Source organism: Palaemon carinicauda, chromosome 13 (assembly GCF_036898095.1).
Source record: "Palaemon carinicauda isolate YSFRI2023 chromosome 13, ASM3689809v2, whole genome shotgun sequence".
In the NCBI taxonomy this organism is placed as follows: Eukaryota; Metazoa; Arthropoda; class Malacostraca; order Decapoda; family Palaemonidae; genus Palaemon; species Palaemon carinicauda.
The window spans coordinates 57451433-57471432 of NC_090737.1; the positions used below are offsets into that span (position 1 = coordinate 57451433).

At 36.5% G+C, this 20000-nt stretch overlaps 2 protein-coding genes across 2 annotated transcripts; both read left to right on the plus strand.

Annotated features, from left to right (window-relative positions):
* Positions 1–12683: 12683 nt before the first annotated feature.
* Positions 12684–13683, plus strand: LOC137651953 (CD63 antigen-like). Its single transcript, XM_068385162.1, has one exon. It carries the CDS (start codon positions 12787–12789, stop codon positions 13543–13545), a length of 759 nt encoding a protein of 252 aa, XP_068241263.1. The 5' UTR covers positions 12684–12786; the 3' UTR covers positions 13546–13683.
* A 2131-nt stretch (positions 13684–15814) lies between these two features.
* On the plus strand, positions 15815–19264 carry LOC137651589 (uncharacterized). The gene is given in 4 exon segments (XM_068384816.1): positions 15815–15831; positions 15964–16318; positions 18384–18478; positions 18480–19264. Coding segments are annotated over 4 exon segments (1182 nt in total). The 3' UTR covers positions 19195–19264.
* The last annotated feature ends 736 nt before the right edge of the window (positions 19265–20000 follow it).

Below are 20000 nucleotides of genomic sequence, written 5' to 3' on the forward strand. Positions count from 1 at the left end.
AGCCCTATGCTCGCAGACCCTAGGCTGAAGAGTAGTATACTTCTGAGGCCTAGGATGGCCCGGTACTGGAATTCTGTTTCTCCCTTGTTGAGAGGAGGTGGCACAGCTGCTGTCCCCTGAACTGTATTGGCACACCCTAGGCTGGAGAATAGAAGATTCTCCTGCCGCCTAGGATGGCGCCGATACTGAAACAGAATTTCTTCAAGGTGTTCAGGTCCGGCAACATTGCCGGCTCCTACCACACCTAATATTAGACCCTTTTCCTCCCCCTCTGTTCTTTAATGATGGCCGAGCCATTATCCTTCCTGAGCCGGCGTCCTGCAATCTTACCATTGCCGGTGGGTTGCCGGGGCTGGCCAGACTTCCTCTCTACAGCCATTGTCCGCCTGCCTGTGGCTATGCCAGCTGCAGGCAGCCATGACAACTGCCGGAAGCCATGTTGGATTCCGGCGACCATGTGTCTTACAAATTGTCGGCAGCGATGCATGCTGCTGGTAGCCATGTCATTTGTCGGCAGCCATGATGGCTGTGAGTGGGAAGTCCCTTCTATCACCAAGGTTCCTCAGTTCTCCCTTGGACTGCTAGCCACAAGTTCTATTGTCGGAGTACCGCCGGCCAGGCCGGCACAAATAGGTGCTGAATTATCCGGCAGCACGCCGACTCTACTAGTGCTACCGGAGGCTAGCCTTCCGGCGGTATATCGGCAGGATTCTGCCGGCAATAGTACTGTGGCTGGGTGGAAGCCTGAATGTTACATTCTCCCTTTCCATTTGAACCTTCTTTCTGGAGAAAGGCAGTAAAATTAGATTTTACATCCTTAATTACTGTATACATACGCAGTAATAGGTAGCCTTCACTCCATGCTATCTCTCTCTCTTTTAGCTAGCGGGCTGGATGTGCCGGCAAGAACTAGCTATGCCGGTGACATGCCGGCTGAACTACAGTATATGTTTATACAGGAAGTCAGTATATTTGCAGTATAGGATATACTGCAGATAGAAAAACTACTGTATATATTATACTTGTAGTTATTTCCAATATATCTTGGGTATCCCTACCTGGGTATTTACTGAGCCCAATCCTATATTGAAAGAATATAATTTTGTTCAATATTCTGATTTGAAATCAGTTTTCAGATTACTCTATAATATTAAATATTTTATGGGCTGGGATGTTACACTCCTAACCCCTAAAGGGTAGAACCCTTATCCTTGAGTCTCCCTGATCAGGAAACTCTATGATTTAATATTGTAAAGGAGGCCACACAAATAGGCTGGATGGGATACACAAATATATGTCCTTTATTTTTCCTAGTTCAGTTGGCGTCATGCCAGCTGGACCGTGCCGTCAGATGCTTGCCACAAAGGTAGCACATTGGCTGAACTATATTATATATAATTATACAGTAGCCAGTAATTTGCAACATAGTATATACTGCAAATAGAAAACTATAGTATGATTATACAGTAGTTATTTCTAACATATCTTGAGTACCCTTGTGCGAGCTTCTGCTGGTACCGGTCCTATATTGAAAGATTAGTATTTTTTCAATATTCTGATTAAGAAATCAGTCACCTTTACCCCACAGTGTTAAGAATGAAAAGGGACAGTGAGTTATACACTTCTCTACCCCTAGCGGTTAGAACCCTTTTAGTTGGAGTTCCCTTGATAAAGGAATCTCCTCATAATTAATACTGAAGGGAGGTAACAGCATTTTCTTGCAGGGGATACACACGTATGTGTCTCCCACTATCCCTTTATATCTTACTATCCTATGCTATTTTATTAAAAGATGACTTTCAGATATTGCTTATCAGTGAGATAATCAATTGTATACTCATTCAGTTTTCCTTTTTTTACAGGAGGAACACCAGATGACATGTGTTGCAGTCTTCTGCAAGATCAAGACTAAGTGTTTTTACGGTCATAATACATGCAGGTTTCATGGCCCCTGTAATAATCTTTCCGAATCCCTACATTACTGGAACCCGCAGGTTTGCAATGTATGTCGGACTTTAATGTCTGAGGGTTTCAAGAATCCCAAGTCAATAGAGACTAGGGATGCAGCTCGTTACAAATTACGCAACTGGGTAAGAGGTTTCCAGAAAATCTCTCCGGGACCTTACCTACCTAATGATAGGATGCGTAAGCTACTATTTCCGAAAGCAAGTAAGGAAATAGTGGTGCCCCAGGGACGATTTACATCTCCCGATGGCCAGATAGCCTTTGGGAAGGAGGGTAGGAAACGCCCACGAGAAAATGGGGAGAATGTCGTGTCGGAGCTGTTTCCGTCTATGCCGGCTCTAGAGCCATTGACATCGACATCTTCACGTTCTATCCCTCTATTAGATGGAATGGACCAATTATGGACCCTAGTGAAAAATCTAATAGAAAACTTTCGCAAACAAGATGAAAAGCAGGAAGCGAAATGCAAGAGAGAGCCTAGTAAAGCTCCACTTGTCGCTCCCCAAGGGTCATACAAACAACCCATAGATCAAGACCTTCCGACATGCTCCAAAACCAATTCCTGGAGGTTTGCGGAGCTGATGCCGATTTTAAACGGCAAACTCTACATCTCGGAGAAGATGGGTGCTGTTCCTTTGGACAAAATCCAGTTTTGGCCAAACTTTGACGCTTTCCCTAATTGTTTCATTCGACTGAAGTATGAACCAATGTCAAGAAAAGGAACGGAATAGAAGGAGGTCATTATTCTCGACCATGATAAGGCACAGGCTATCCTGTCAAGTAGCCTGAAAAAGGCGGGTTACTCGGTGTCAAAGGTATTCACACTAGGTAACTGGCACCCTTCCTTTTTTGCTCCTGCTTCAATTTTATTCCCCTTTATGGGGAAGGGTTTTAAATCTGTTGCCAAGGCAGTGGAGGCAGGTAGATCATGTCCTGCACTCGAGGAGTGCAAGCCTCTGTCACTAGCCTTTCCCACACAGGAGAAGGACTGGAAGGAAACCCACTTATCCTTTTCAGTAGGAAGACTAGATGCAGATGTCGCCAGTTGACAGTTTAATGAAAATATCCCTAAATTATCCAAGTTTTTCTTGTATAATGAACAAGAGACAAAGGAGAGACTTGCAGCCTCCCTATCCCTACAAAACTAAATAGAGTGGTGTTCAACCCATCAAGGTACCCCAGACATGCTCATGGTCTTAGGCAAAATACATATGGCTACCTTAGTAAAAGACTTTTATGCGTTTATGGAAGCTAGGAGAGCATGTAGGGAGTTTGTGTTCGCCGCTGCAACAGTGAAACATGAAAAAAGGAAGCTATTATCTTCCAACATCTGGGGTAAAGACCTCTTCCCAGACGAGGTAGTTAGAAAAGTGATTAAGAACGCCACCATGGAGAACATAGAACTTCTCCAAAAGTGGGGCATCCTTTCAAAGAGAAAGTCTTCTACGATTGTGGGTCCCCAACCTACAAGGAAGACGGAAAAGTCTGGAAATATATATCGGGCTGTTCAACAACATCCCACAGTTGCAGTGACCGCAGTACCACAGGCAGGTGGTCGAAAATATAAACCTACTGATTATTCGAAGCATAGAGATATTTCTGGTATGAGGGAGGTTCCTTTAGGATTGCTGGACCTTCGATCCTTGGGTCCAAGGCCTAATCAAGATGGGAGTAAGATGGGAGATAGAAATGTCTCCACCATCATTTCCTCAACTCTTCGTACGAGCCAAAACCCTCCTGGAGGAGTATACCTGAGAGCTCTAGAGCATACAGGTGGTAAGGAAACTATAGTCCATCGAATTCCAGGGAAGGCTGTTTGGTGTTCACGAGAAGGACTCAAGAAGACTCAGAGTCATTCTGAACTTGTCGCCACTCAACAAGTTCAAATAAAACTGCGAGTTCAGAATGTTAATTCTTCTGAACATAAGGACCTTGTTTCAAAAAGGGGTGTTCGTAGTCTTGTCACACCTGAAAGTTGTTTATTGGCAACTTCCAGTCAATCACCCCCTCCCCTCCTATCTAGGATTAAAGTTACAGAGGGTAACGTATATCCTAAGAAAGATACTTGTCTGACTAGACATAGCCCTAAATATCTTCATAAGATTGGCAGGCACAGTCACGCAAAAACCAAGCCTAGAAAAGGTTCAGGCAACAATGTACCTGAACGAGAGGCTGGGGTGAGCAGCACCCGAAGTGGCTGGTCTATGAACATCCAAGGAAATGATCCGTTTCCCGGAACATCGCGGAAGCAAGATAGGCTACAAGAAGTCTCGAGTCTCTCCAGCTCAAACGTTTCAATGGCTAAAAAACATTGAAGCCTGTGGTCATACCAACTCTCCTTTCCCTTGGGAATGTAAAAGGAGATTGCAAGGTCGGTCAAGAGACTCTGGTAATCAGTCAGATTTCCAAGATGCTAACAAGGAGGAGCTCTGAACTCTCTCCAGTTCGCAATACAGACAGACCCAGTGCTAAGAGCAATGCTGAAAGATGCATTGAGAGTCTGGAGAAGATACGCATCAAACGATCGAAGACATCTAAAAAGACTGGTATCGGTCCTTCCTTAACAAAGGTCAAAGACCGAAAGTGGGGAAACTCTCTCCACGCAGATCAGACTTCCTACAGCTGATCTGGAACACCAAAGCAGTAATGAGACGTTGCAACCGACCATGCTAAAGAACGTCTCATACAGTCCAGGTGACGTTATCCATCCCTTCCTTAAAGAGATGGCACCTATCAGCAGTTCATGTATAATCAATCCGCAATGTGACAGTGAATGCTCTAGCCGATAGTTAGAATGGTCCACGGATGCAGACCTATTTTCTCCCAGATGGGAACAAATCCCCGAAATGCAGATCGACCTCTTCATCACGAGCGTCTTAAAGAAACTACCTCTATATGTAGCCCCATACAAGGATCCTCTAGGGGAGATAACAGACATCATGTCTCTGTTATGGAAGGGATGGACTCAGGATTTCCTGTTCATCCCATCCAATCACCTGCTGAAGGTCCTCAACATGCTGAGATCTTTCCAGGGTGGAGTAGCTTTGTTGGCTCCCAAGTAGCCCAAGAGCAATCTGTCCTCTTTAGTGAAGGAACTGAGGCTGAGGCCGGCCCCAGTTCTGAACTCAGGGCTATTTCAGAAGGTTCAGAAATTAATTGCCTTCGATTTATCACAGACAACCTGAACCCTTCATTTCATGATTTTCTTGCCCTAGCGGTTAGGGAAAGATTTGGTATCTCAGAACGCAATATAGAATTCCTAGAAGAATACAAGTCTAAGTCAGCTAGAAGACAATATGAGTCTTCTTGGAAAAAGTGGGTTGCTTTTGTAAAAGCAAAAGGACCGGAAGAAATTTCAATGAACTTCTGTCTGTCCTTCTTTGTCTACCTTCATAATCAAGGTCTGGTAGCCAACACAATAATCACATGCAAGTCAGCCTTGACTAGACCTCTTCTATATGCCTTCCAAGTGGATCTGGCGAATGAAATCTTTAACAAGATCCCGAAGCCATGTGCAAGGCTTAGGCCTGCAGCACCACCAAAGCCCATCTCTTGGTCTTTGGACAAGGTCCTACATTATGCTTCATCTGTGAACAATGAAGATTATTCCCTTAAGGATCTAACCCAAAAGGTTATTTTTCTGTTTGCTATAGCTTCTGGGGCTAGAGTTAGTGAAATAGTGGCCCTATCTAGAGATCAGGGCCACATTCAGTTCACAGAAGCAGGAGAACTGAATCTCTTCCCTGATCCAACCTTTCTGGCTAGGAATGAGCTACCCACTAAGAGGTGGGGTCCCTGGAGAAAATGCACTCTGAAGGAAGATGTCTCTCTATGTCCTGTAGAGTGTCTAAAGGTCTATCTTCGTAGAACTTCAGACTTCGGGGGAGGACAGGTCTTTAAAGGAGAAACCTCTTGATCAAACTTATCCCTAAAACAACTGAGGGCGAAGCTCACCTGCTTTATTCGTAGAGCAGATCATGACAGTACTCCCGTAGGTCATGATCCGAGAAAAATTGCTTCATCACTGAATTTCTTTCACTATATGGCCTATGCGAAACAGGTACATGAACTAAAGCACTATGTAGTGGTGGCAGGTAGCGTATTAAAACCTGCCCCCTAATTAATGTCATAAACAGTTATTTAATCGGGACCTTGAATGTCCTTGCTCATATACTGGATGGGGATCACCCAGAGTGTTCTGCCAACACTATGCTATACAGGTCCATGAACTTAAGCATTATGTGGTGGAGGCGGGTAGTGTATTTAAACATGACGTCTAATTCTGCGATGAACAGCTAATTGACTGGGACTGTCAATTAAAGGGAGAAGGGGTCATCACTTTTAGTGTGACGGCCTTTGAATAAGTGTTACCATGGTGACACTAACTCTGTTCAAAATCCCAGGTGTGGAATTATACAGATAGCACTAGTACCGTGTGTATGTAGTACAGAGTGTCGATAGAAGGTAACCGGGACAGAAATTATGAAGAGCAATTTTATCATAAAATTTTTCTTCAATCTGAGAGTGGCCCTCATCATTTCTTTCCTTTTAAGAAAGAAATATAATTTCTGTATATGTTACAGGTATAATTCCGTTATCATGCTACATTCGTTTTACTTGTTAATTCGTTTAGTCATTTATTTGAAATAAATGTCTATTAGAATATAATTGCGTCGTAATTCGCCTGACAATTGCATGTTTAAAATGCCAGAGTCTTTGACTTTCTGAAGTAAGTATTCTTCATATAATTGTATGCTTGCAAACAATGGATATAAGAGACATTGATATTGATTCGGCAATATATACAAACTATGAGACTGTTTGTATATTCAGCATATACTTATGTTTGTTCATAAAATATATGCTAACCTTGAGGCCCCTTATATACTGTCCAGAATGGCTCTTCCCTGTAGGGGGCAGGAAGCACTAACATCATTTATGATTAGTGATGATGACGGATAACGGTAAAGTCATTTGTCTAAATTGGTCCAAATGACCATAGAAATGTTGTCCCAAGGTTAAGGCACTGATGAAAATCCACAGATACATTAATGCTTTGTTACGTTTCCATCAGGACGACATGGCTTGAGCCCAAAAAACGGATTTTGAGCGAAGCAAAAAATCTATTTTTGGGTGAGATTGCCATGTCGTCCTTATGGAACCACCCTTCTTTTCTAATAGAAAAGATCTTCACAGTATCCCTCCCGAAGTACTGTATCTGTAGCACCATGCTCGATGCTACAAGGAATGTTTGCCATCCTGGATATGGCGCTGTTGTGATACTCAATAGTAGTTTGAGAACTAGGGTAACTTTGATACCGCTCCCCTTCTATTCTGTCACTTTCCCCCTCGAAGCGGAAACGCTATTCAGAGTGCAGATTGCTATGTGGCGTGTCAAAAATACGTCCTCTGATATTATACGATATCCTTGAGAAAAAATTTAAGGATATTCGCGCCAGGAGTTAGAATTCTGGAGACCTAAAGGTAAAATTCTATGGGAATATCACTGTAGTACATATATCCCTTAGGAAGCTACTTATAAGAACTTCCCTCAGGACAACATGCCATCTCACCCAAAAATAGATTTTTCGCTTCGCTCAAAATCCGTTTTGAGAAAGAAAACAAAAAAGGAAAAGGAAAATAATTCCTAATACTGACTTGGAAGAAAAGAAGCAATCACTGAAGGGTGTAATTCGATATTCCAAATATTCTTAACTTAGATAATAATCCCTTCATGAAACTTTGGTCATTTATAAAACTTGGCACTCAACCACCGTTACAGCATCAAAGTATTACTAAATAAATTTTTACATGGAAGAAGAGGCAAAATAAAGGGTATAAGGTTAATATATAGCAATTGTAGTTAGTTATTACAATATGTGCGCTTAATGAAATACTTTTTCTCTTTTCTTAGAAATTCAAACACACACAAGAAAACAAAAAAGTTACAGTAGATGAAAACCATTTCTTCATAGAATTTATATTCAAAAGGTTCTGGGTCATGTCTGTTAGGCACAAATATCTCCCTATAGATTTAGATTTCATAGTCATTGGTATAGTTTGCATGAGTATGTAAACAGATAAAAAACTAATTCAGTTTATGATATTTCCCATATATATATATATATATATATATATATATATATATATATATATATATATATATATATATATATATACATATATATATATATATATATATATATATATATATATATATATATATATATATATATTTATATATACTTTATACTGTATATAAAAACACAAGCACAAACTATTGCACTTGACAGGTAATTACAGTACACATAGTACAAATGCCACATGTTTTTCAGATATAACTTATTATTATTATTATTATTATTATTATTATTATTATTATTATTATTGTTGTTGTTGTTGTTATTATTATTATTATTATTATTATTATTATCATTATTATTATTATTATTATTATTATCATCATTAGCTAATCTACAATTTTAGCTGGAAAGACACAATATGACAAGCCAGACGACTCCAACAGGGTAAATATCCAAGTGAGGAAAGGAAATAAGGTAATGACTGTATTTCTTTAGATATGAAACCTAAGGAATTGAATATATTAGACATATTAAGATCAGTATTAATGTTGAAACAGATCTGTTATATGTAAGCCATGAAAACATTCTGTGCATCCAGCCGTGCTGCTGTTAGTATACTGTGCAATGTTGAGGTTCATGGCGTAGAAATCAAGACTGTTAGAATGAACTGCATACTTAGTAATACGTACAGTTTGGGAAGATCTGATTGGAAAAGATGTTCGCAATATAAAAAATCTTATGCAACATGCATGAAAAACTAACTGATCAACGGTGCAAGAGATAAATATCCTCATAATGAATAAAAAAAACTGTGTAGGCTTCAAGTTTTTGTCAAACATATTAAAATGAGAGTCAGCAGCTGAAGAACAGGCAAGAGAAAAAATGCTAAAAAATGTTTGAGTAAAAGAATTTAAACACTTCTTTAGAATAGACTGATCAATGAAAAACTTAAGAGTCTCAAAGAGCCATTTTTCTGTTCGATGAAAGAAGATACCCACCGAATATATTTTTCAAAAGTAAATTTGCAATCAAGAATTACACATAAAATTTTAAAGATGTGAAGAATTAGGGAAATATAACTATTGCAGTGATCTGTGTGCTGAGGTACAACTGTCCTCGATTTATTTACCAAAAGAAAAAAAAAATGTTTCGTTAGAGTTTCATGTCTCATTATTTGCATCTTGCGCTTTACTGAGATTGATCTCTATTAACGGATTTTGAGCGAAGCGAAAAATCTATTTTTGGGTGAGATGCCCATGTCATCCTGATGGAAGATTCCTATAAGTAGCTTCCTAAGGGATATTTGACTACAGTGATATTCCCAGAGAATTTACCTTTAGGTCTCCAGAATTCTAACTCCTGGTGCGAATATCCTCAAATTTCTCTCAAGGATATCGCATAATATCAGGGGACGTATTCTTGACACGCCACATAGCAATCTGCACCCCGAATAGCGTTTACGGTTCGAGGGGGAAAGTTGCAGAATTAGAAGGGGAGCTGTATCAAGGTTACCCTAATTCCCATACTACTATTGAGTATCACAACAACGCCATATTCAATATGGCGGACATTCCTTGTAGCATCGAGCATGGTGCTACAGATTCAGTAGTTCGGGAGGGATACTGTGAAGATCTTTTCTTTAGAAAAGAAGGGTGGGTCCATCAGGACGACATGGCCATCTCACCCAAAAATAGATTTTTTGCTTCGCTCAAAATCTGTTTTTTGGGCTCAAACCATGTCGTCCTGATGGAAGCATACCAGAGAAATAATGTATCTGTGGATTTTTATCAGTGCCTTAACCTTGAGACAATATTTGTATGGTCATTTGGACCATTTTCAGACAAATGACGTTACCGTTATCCGTCATCATCACTAATTATAAATGATGTTAGTGCTTCCTGCCCCCTACAGGGAAGAGTCATTCTATACGGTAGAAAAGGGGCCTCAAGGTTAGCATATATTGTATGAACCAACATAAGTATACACTGAATATACAAACAGTCTCATGGTTTGTATATTACCGAACCAGTATCAGTGTCCATTGTATCCATTGTTTGTAAGCATACATTGATATGAAATATACTTACATCAGTAAGTCAAAAGAACTCTGGCATCTTAAACATGCAATTGTCGGGCGAATTAGGACGCAATTACATTCCAATAAACATTTATTTCTAATAAATGGCTAAATTAATTAACATATAAAACGCATGTAGAATGATAAAGGCATTTTACCTGCGACATATACAGAAATTATTTTCCCTTTTTAAAAGGTAAGAAATGATGAGTGCTACTCTCAGACTGAAGAAAAAATCTAGAGGATTCCTGGGATCCCAAGATTAGTACTAACCTTATCTCGGAACCTTGGGCAAAATCCATTTGTTGGAGATTAAGAGGAATGACATGGTGATTAGCTTGTTTGACCTGGTAAGCAGCTGACAACCGAGGAGCAGCTAGAGTTGCATTAGTAGCACCAGCACTAGTTAGAGTGAATGAAATGAAGGAAATTTGAAAAATGTGGGACACCCAGAAAGATTTTGTGGAAACACATAATCCAGATAAGGTTTCCGCAGGAAGAGCAGCTAGTCATTATACGTATACGTACATTACTATATCACTTTTTCCATAATAGTAGATACCATCAGAAATGAGTGTACATGTGCATTTATGAACTTTTGAAATACTTCAGATGAACCCTTTTTGATATATATGTAAAATATTGTTTACGAGCACTTTGGTTTGCGAGCTTGATCATAAAATAAATTAAACTAGCATACCAAGGTTCTTCTGTGCGTCTGTCTGTGTATATATGTATATATATATATATATATATATATATATATATATATATATATATATATATATATATATATTATATATATATATATATATATATATATATATATATATATATATATATATATATATATATATATATATATATATATATATATATATATATATATATATATATATATATATATATATATATATATATATATATATATATATATATATTTATATATATATATATATATATATATATATATATATATATATATATATATATATATATATATATATATATTTATATATATATATATATATATATATATATATATATATATATATATATATATATATATATATATATATATATATATATATATCTGTGTATATATATATATATATATATATATATATATATATATATATATTTCTGTGTGTATATATATATATATATATATATATATATATATATATATATATATATATATAGCCTTTCATGTCAAGGAAGTTGGAAATGGAAGTCAATACAATAAATGAATAACATATATAAATGCCTTAGGAGTAAGAAATTAGATAATAAGCAGAAAATTCTTTTATCATTAAATACAAAAGCTGTTATAAAAACCCACATACACCTGACTTAAATATATTAAATAATTGTAAAATGAATAATAATTAGTTTACGATGCATTCTAGTTCACATATTTTTGTTTTATATTTGTGCAGAGAAAATATTTATGGGTATTAGGTAATAAGATAATTGTTTTAACGTAATATACTCGATGTTATGTTTATTTAAGAATACGAAATGAATTCAAATAACAATTTGGTTTATTCAAACCATATTTTGCTATTCGGATAAATTAAATTATTTTCATTTATGTATATACAGTGTAAGATGTAAACTAATCCGAAGGTATTGTTTATCCGTAGAATGAAAATTTAAAAAGAAATGTTTTAAGTATCTGATTAAGACAAATGTTATCTCACTAAATATTTTTTATCAAATCTTATAATCATGATGAAAAATTCTGGATGTGTTATCATATATTTGCTGAGATATATTTAAAAAATGTTTCAATATTATTGAATTCTTAATTCACTTTTGAAATGGAAAATGTCACTAGTTATTATTTAAAAAATAAGAGTACCTGATGAAATGTCCTTGTTTAATTGTAATGCAGAATGCTACAAATTTTCTTTTGATCTAGTTAATTCATATGATAAAGAGGTTTTGTATAAATATTTTCAGTATATACAGAATTTTTTTTTTTTTTTTACTTATCATGGTGAACCTAACAGATATCAAATAGTAATTATGATAGGCTTGACTTATACGTTATTTTAAGGATCCGGTTACTGCTTTTTCAATTTTCTATTACTAAGAGGAGATTTTTATGTTTTTTAAAACCTGCTACCTTAGCTAAATTCATTTTGATTTTCCCATCCATGAATAAGCTAAGAGTAATATAGTCCACTTATTCTAATGATTTGCCTATCTCTGTATAATATTTTTCCTTTGCATCTGTTCAGAAAAGATATACGAGGTTTATTGTTAACTAAATGGGAAAACATTCAGATTTATTATAACAGCTATATTGAAGATTTTACTTTTAAAATCAAGATTTTATAGAAATATATAAATATGGCAATATTTGTAGTAAAAAAAAAAAAAAAACATTTGCTCAGTAAAATAAGGCGAACACTGATATTCAACTACTTAATTCTCAATACCGATAGTTAATTTTAACAATACCGTCCATAAAACAAGTAGCCTAATTACCAAGTTTTAAAATTCTTCCTAGTTGGGGGCGTTACTTTGTTTTCTTTCTCAAAGAGAGGGGAGGTTTACGACAGAAATACTCGAGGATCAACTGAATCCAGTTCGTGTTGGAGGAACGAGTAAAGCTGTCAGTAGATGTAAATACAGATACACTGTAACGCTGCCATGGCCGACTCTCCAGTAAAAAGCTGTGGACTACTGACGGCTAAGTATCTTGTATTTTTCTTCAACCTGGTTTTCTGCGTATCAGGATTCCTATTGATAGCAGTCGGTAGTGTTGCTCAAGAATTTTTCCACCATTACATCCAGTTTTTCGAAGGCCAGTATGAAACTCCTGCTATAGGGCTGATCATCCTGGGTGGTATCATCCTTGTTGTTTCTTTCTTTGGCTGCTGCGGTGCTAAAAGAGAGAATGTCGTCATGCTGCGACTTTTTATATGTCTCATGGTAGTGATTTTGATGTGTGAAATTGCGGCTGTCATCACTGTATCTGTGTTGCGACATGACATTGAAAAGCTCGTCAAGAAGAACCTGAATGTAACTATGAATCATTTTGGCCAAACGAAATCGCTTCCCACATTAGCTTGGAATGACATTCAGATCAATCATAGATGTTGTGGAGTGATGAGTTACATGGACTGGGAGAAAACCCAATATGGTGTCGAGTTCAATGGTGTCCCAGACTCCTGCTGTGTTAAAGCAATACCTGCTTGTGGTCACGATATCTTTGAGTTTGTGTCAAGTGGAAATGATTCTGTTCCCAACATATACTCAGCAGGGTGTTACCAAGCACTTCACGATGCCGCCTTAAGTAATGTTGCAGCTATTGGCGGTGGTATCGCTGGTATAACTTTTTTTCAGATTTTAGTAATTTTTATGTCTTCTCGCCTGATCTATTCGGTGAGGAACTACCAAAGAATGTAGAGCGAAAATTTATACCTTCGGTTTTTGTTTTTATATTTTTAAGTGACGCAGATTTTTTTTATATAATGTTTATGTATATCTTGTATTTGTTAAATTAAGAGATAATTACTAACATTGTGGTAAATTCCTTTTTTTTTTTCTACAAAACATATTTATGGGTGCAACATTATCTGACATATGCAATTTTAAGTTTGTTTCTCAAGCGAGTTTTAATTTAATTCAACACCTATTTTAAACTAAAATATTTTAAACATTATTCCCTTTGTGTAAGGTGCATGAATAAAGTTCTTGGTTATTAAAAGCTTCTATTTTTTCCTGAATCCATGAATAATACTTTTATGAATCTCTTGGCAATAGGTAATCTCCCATTTACTCTATTTCTCATATTGAAAAGTTTATAAAATAAACTAACGTAAAAAAACCAAAGTCACATTTTACAGCAACAACAATATATTTCCGTTGTTGAAACGTGAGGAAAATTACGGAATAGAGATAACACTACTTAAACCTAAAGAAGCTTGTCTCTATCAAATGGAAATACAGTTAATACAATGAAGCCATCCGTCCAAAACGTCAACTAAGCAGTCAATGCAGTTTGATGAGGGTTGTTGTTTAAGCCAGCCACTAAAATTCCACTGCATGACTGATTGATTTTATTTTATTTGGGTGTAATAAGGGAGTATTTCCCATAAAAATTTATAATAGCATAGTGACATCATAATTTCCTAATTAAAGGCTTGACCTGATAACTATGTGCTTCGTGAAAGTTTTTTGGATTTTCTAATTACACAAATAGCTTTTCAGACGACTCGAGTCTAAGAAAAAACTAAATTTTGTCGGTAAACAATCCATGAAATTTTCAATATTTTGTACCGCGTATGTTTTTTGTAAGATAAAGAGATACTCAGTTTGTGGGTGATAATTTTCTTTGATATATAGTGAAATTGAAAATCTTCAACTTTTTGAGAAAAAGTTTTACTTAAAACTAATCTTGTGGAAGTCATTAGTAATGGTTATTATGTAATTTCGATCGGATTATATTTTTGTTTTATCTTTGTAGTTATAAACCATTTATAGTGCACAAAAAATATATATTGCTCTATGAAACAAGAATAACATATTACTCTATGAAAAAAGAGTATCATTTGGCTATTACTTTTTGAAGTCTTCACAATAACGTACCATTCCGTATTTTTTTTTTTTTCAATATGAAGATTTTTAGTTAATAATTATTACCCACTCAGAGGCCTTACGAATTTTAAAAATAACTGGCTAGAATTTTTTTTTATTTTTAATTAGTTACCTCGGTCGTACTGTAATATGACCAAAGCTTTATAGTTATTTGAATAATAGATTATAAAATTTTATATTAAATGTGTTATCGATATCTTTTACTTAAAATAGCGTTGTCTGGAATTTTAAAATAGCGTTGTCTGGAACTTTTTAAGGACATCGTGGGTCTTTTAAAGGCAGTGTTTGAAGATTTCCATTTTTTTTTATCTTTTTTTAAAGAGTATTCAAAATTCTTGCGTACAATAAATTTCTAAAATTTGGAAGAGTTGTTTGAAAAAGTTCTCGAGGATGGGTAACTAAAACTGATGTTTAATATGTAACTATTTATTCCTTACTGATATTCCTTAGATTAATTTTGATATAATCGATTAAATTTATATCCTAAAACTATTATATAATTGAATGTTCTTGGTGGAATTCAGTAGGTCAGAGAAACCTACTAGATGTAAGTTTTGATCGCCATTTCTGTTTTCAAGATAAAGGTGTTGATTGCCATTTCTATATTTGCATGATAAAGTATAATTTTAAAGCCCCTTCCACACAAGGAACTAATGCATGGCTGGCAGGCAATGTTACCAATTTTGATATGGGCTTTGATCACGAGTGCAGATGACATCATAGTAGAAAACACCAGGCAAGCCATCGAATTGGCCCTGCACACTATTATGTCCTGGCATGCCTAGGGACCACATTGCCCTTGTCAACTAGCTTAGGTTATATGGTCGCCTGCCTGTCTTGGACTGTTGCGGGTAAATCATTGAGTCTACCCTGCATTTAACCCCTCGTGTGGAGAAGTCTTTATATTGATCAAAATGGAAAAGATAAAAGTTTTAGAGTAGAGATAAATCTGGGGATTTATGAAATTTATTACTATCCTCTTAACAGCTAAAGCCCCGTCCACACGAGCGAGCTCTGCTCGGTAAACCTTGCCTCTTTGCAAGCTAAGCCTGTCGAACGCACTTATGCTGCTATCCTAATGACGGTGGTTGAGAAGTGAATGACTGGCAGTGACTAATACAGGTTCAAGTTTTGTAGGGCAGCATGGATCGCAGGACACTCAAGAAGAAAATCGCGCTTTCTATTGTTATAACAATGTGTGCAAAGATAAAGGCAACGGTAGAAAAGGATATGGTATAAAGAGTGGTTACGAAGAAGAGAAGACATAGGAAGTCACATGACAATATTGCGGGAACTGAAACATGGTTATGAGGCAGATTTCATCAACTATATGAGAATGGACCCTAACACTTTTCATAACATCTTATCGAAATTGGAACCATATATAATGAAAGAAGATACCAATATAAGGCAAAGTATTTCAGCTGAAGCTCGACTGCATGCAATATTACTTTTTTGGTCAACAGGATTCAGCTACAGATCTCTACAATACAGCACAAGGATTTCCAAGCAGAGTTTGAGTGCAATAATTCCAGAAACCTGCAAACACATCTATGAAGTCCTGAGAAAAGACTATCTTATGGTGAGACTTACCAATACGTAAAACATCAAATTCACACCAGTGGAATATCTGATAACAGTGGCGGATCTAGAAATCTCTCATAGACGTTTGGATGTACTTATGATTATCATTTATACATGTAACGTGCACACATACAGTACACATAGCAATAATTATGTATGCACGCACATGATGTACATATATACATCTAATTATATGTACTAAGAGAGAATTACATGTACTAAGAGAGAATTATATGTACTGTGTGTGTGTGAGAGAGAGAGAGAGAGAGAGAGAGAGAGAGAGAGAGAGAGAGAGAGAGAGAGAGAGAGAGAGAGAATGTGAATGAATTATAATTATTCCAATAGCTATAGCTTACAAAAAATTAACCGGTGAAATTTCTTTTGCAAATGCAAGTATTAAAAAGCAAGAGTATTAGTATTAGTAGAAAAATGGTAGAACCAGTAGTAGTAGTAGTAGTAGAAATAATCGTTAACCAAGGAAATTTTTGCTCCTAACAAATGATTTATTAAAACAAAAGAAATTTTCTAGTATTCATATCCATAGGTGAGGATGGGGGTGCACATTACCAAGTGGCCTCCTTAACTCATTCACAGTCTGATAAGTTATCTTGACTCAAATCGATGACATAAAAATCATAGGTAATGACGTGGAGTGTGTGTGTTTATTGCGGAAGGATCAATTTTTGTTGCCATTAACTTGTTACGCGCTTACGTCATCAGGAGAAAATATGTATACAGCCTGCGTAATCAGTATATAGTTATGGTGCATGTATGCATAATGCCTTACTGCATCACTGAATGCATTAAAATACTCCTGGATTTGTTTATGAACGGATTATGCATATACCGAAACAAATCGAGTTAGAAAAAAATAACTTTCACATAAGAAGTAACCTAATAACTAATCGTAGATGGCCCCAGAGAAGGATAATGAACGGGATATTATAATTTTCAAACACTATATTTACGAATGTAACCAATTTTATTGTCTTTATACATGTCAACATGTACAGTATGAATAAGTAAATAGTCAAACTAATTCAAACATATTTTTAGACATGTTTCGGTCATACAATGACATTTAACACTTTGTGTATTATGATATGGCATATCTATAAACACATTTCTTTCTCTATCAACTCACTGCAATCTTAGTTGACGCAGAAATCCTGCTTAATTTACCTAAAAACAGGATGTCATTAACAAGCTTTTGTGCATAAATTCTGTTCTCCCCAGACATTTGTTTGAGGTAATTAGCAATTACAACACAAAGCAATACATTCATTATTGTTAATCATATCCTCGGATGATGTTAGTGTTTTCAGCTGTTGGAGAGCTTCCTGTAACACATCATTAGGGGCACAAGGCGTTTTGGTTGCTTGCTTTCTGCTCGTTGAAGGGGTAGTTGCAAGTTTTCCGCTCTTTACCGGTATAGGTGTGGCCTCGCGTTTCTGGCTATTCACATTAGCGGTTGGAGTTGAGAAAATAGTGTCGGTCATACCAGAGATTGTTGGAGTGTCTGATGGCGAAGCAACGGGTGATCTTGGAGTAACAGATGGTTCGTCAGTTTCCAACAAAAGTGGATCGTTTCATATCTGAAATATTTACACGTGCATTGATTAGTTTTAGTTGGTTGAATTTTTCGTGTTTGTGTGTGTGTGTACATATTCATAAATGTCTTGATACATTGTCTATATGTTGCCAACCTCCACATTTAATTCTTCAATGTGGTTTGGTCTGATAAAGTAGCACCAGTTTCCAATGGGATGTAATTTACCAGGCCATTTGAAAATTATATTGGAGTAATAAAGAAATGCGTGGTGGGATTCATTACAATTATCCAATATTCAAATACTGAGTTACAGTATTACAAATGAGGGAAGACTTATTGATGATATTTACAATAACACCCATCACAATATTTCATGATTAGAGAGAGAGAGAGAGAGAGAGAGAGAGAGAGAGAGAGAGAGAGAGAGAGAGAGAGATAATATTTAATGGAGCATGCAAATATAACGTCGTATTGCTTGAATGTATTTATGCGCTCTTTGTTGTATTTACAGACGCCTTCAACACCAGAGGAATGGGATAATGTGAGCAACGATTTTTGGAGAATGTGGAATTTCCCAAACTGCCTTGAAGCCATTGACGGCAAACATTGAAATACGGTAACTGCCTAGTACAAGGTCCTATTTCTATGACTACAAAGGCACTTACAGTATCATTATTATGGCTATATGTGATGCTAATTCATGTTTCATATATGTAGATGTTGGTGTAAATGGACGGGTGTCTGACGGAGGTTTGTGGGCGAACACCAGTATCAGTCAGCGTATTGTCAATCACATTGCCGGATTGCCAGAGGATGCCAAGCTACCTGGGAGGGATAAAACCTTGCCATTTGTCTATTTGGCAGACAACGCTTTTCCTTTGCAACGTCATATAATGAAGCCATGTCCATACCAGAAACAAACTACGAGCGAACGGATATTTTCGTATCGACTCTCCAAAGGACGACGGACCGTGGAAAATGGATTTGGAATGGTTGCAAATAGATTTCGAGTGTTCCTTGCACCAATCAATTTACCCCCGGAAAAAGTTGACATAATGGTACTTGCATGTACTGCTCTCCGCAACTTTTTACGGAAAGATGAAATAAACTGTATTCACAACCCGAGGGGTGCTTGGAGACCGAGTGTGTCTCTTGGTGGATTTGTAGCAAATTTGCTAGGACTTCAGGTGGTGGGGCGTAATGCCAGCATTGAGGGAAAGGTGGTGCGAGAAAAGTATATGGAGTATTTTCAGGGTGAAAGAGCAGTGCCTTGGCAAAACAAATTTCTTCATGACAGAGGAAATGTTTCTTATGATGTTTGAAATATAAGTGGGATAGTAAATATATGGATATTAACAGTATGCGACAATTCATTGCATAAATGTATAATGGGAATAAACAGGGTTGACAAAAACATTTTTGTTTCTTTTATCAGAAACCATGTATTTGATTTTACTGGTTTTAAACTTTTGTTTTTATGGATTTTTTTTGTCAACTTCATAATTTTGTGTTTTCCCAGGAAGCTAGATTCTATTAACTATGTCTTTCTCGGAACCAAATTGCTTTGAAAGCATTTGAAGATAAGTATAGTACAGGTTTGGATAGCAGATTAATAAGGTAATATGATCATGAGCATCCAAATAATGATATGGCAAACTAGCAAATGTTAAAACACTTCCAAGCTGAAGCCGCCAGCCTGTCTTGTAACTTGGCATTTAAAAGCAATTGCCAAATAAATAAATAGATAAAACCTTTTTTTTTTATCTTTTGGCTGGTTTAAACCATGGTTTAAACTGCGACCTTGAGAATAAATATACTTAATGGATAATGTTTTTTATTTATGAGAGAGAGAGAGAGAGAGAGAGAGAGAGAGAGAGAGAGAGAGAGAGAGAGAGACCTCATGGTCTGATAGTTCCTTAAATGATGTCTCCTCACTACTGTCGAGGTTTGAATGATGGCCGTACTGTATCACCCGAATTTAAAAATGATAAGGCGTTGAAGCACCATAATTTTGGTGTGTACTGGTCTTCGGTTCCAACTCCTGATTTTTTGCCCATACTTACTTTGCGCATTTACCTCCGATGTTGATTTCGAAGCAGTTAGTTTACGCTTTATCTCTACACTTCAT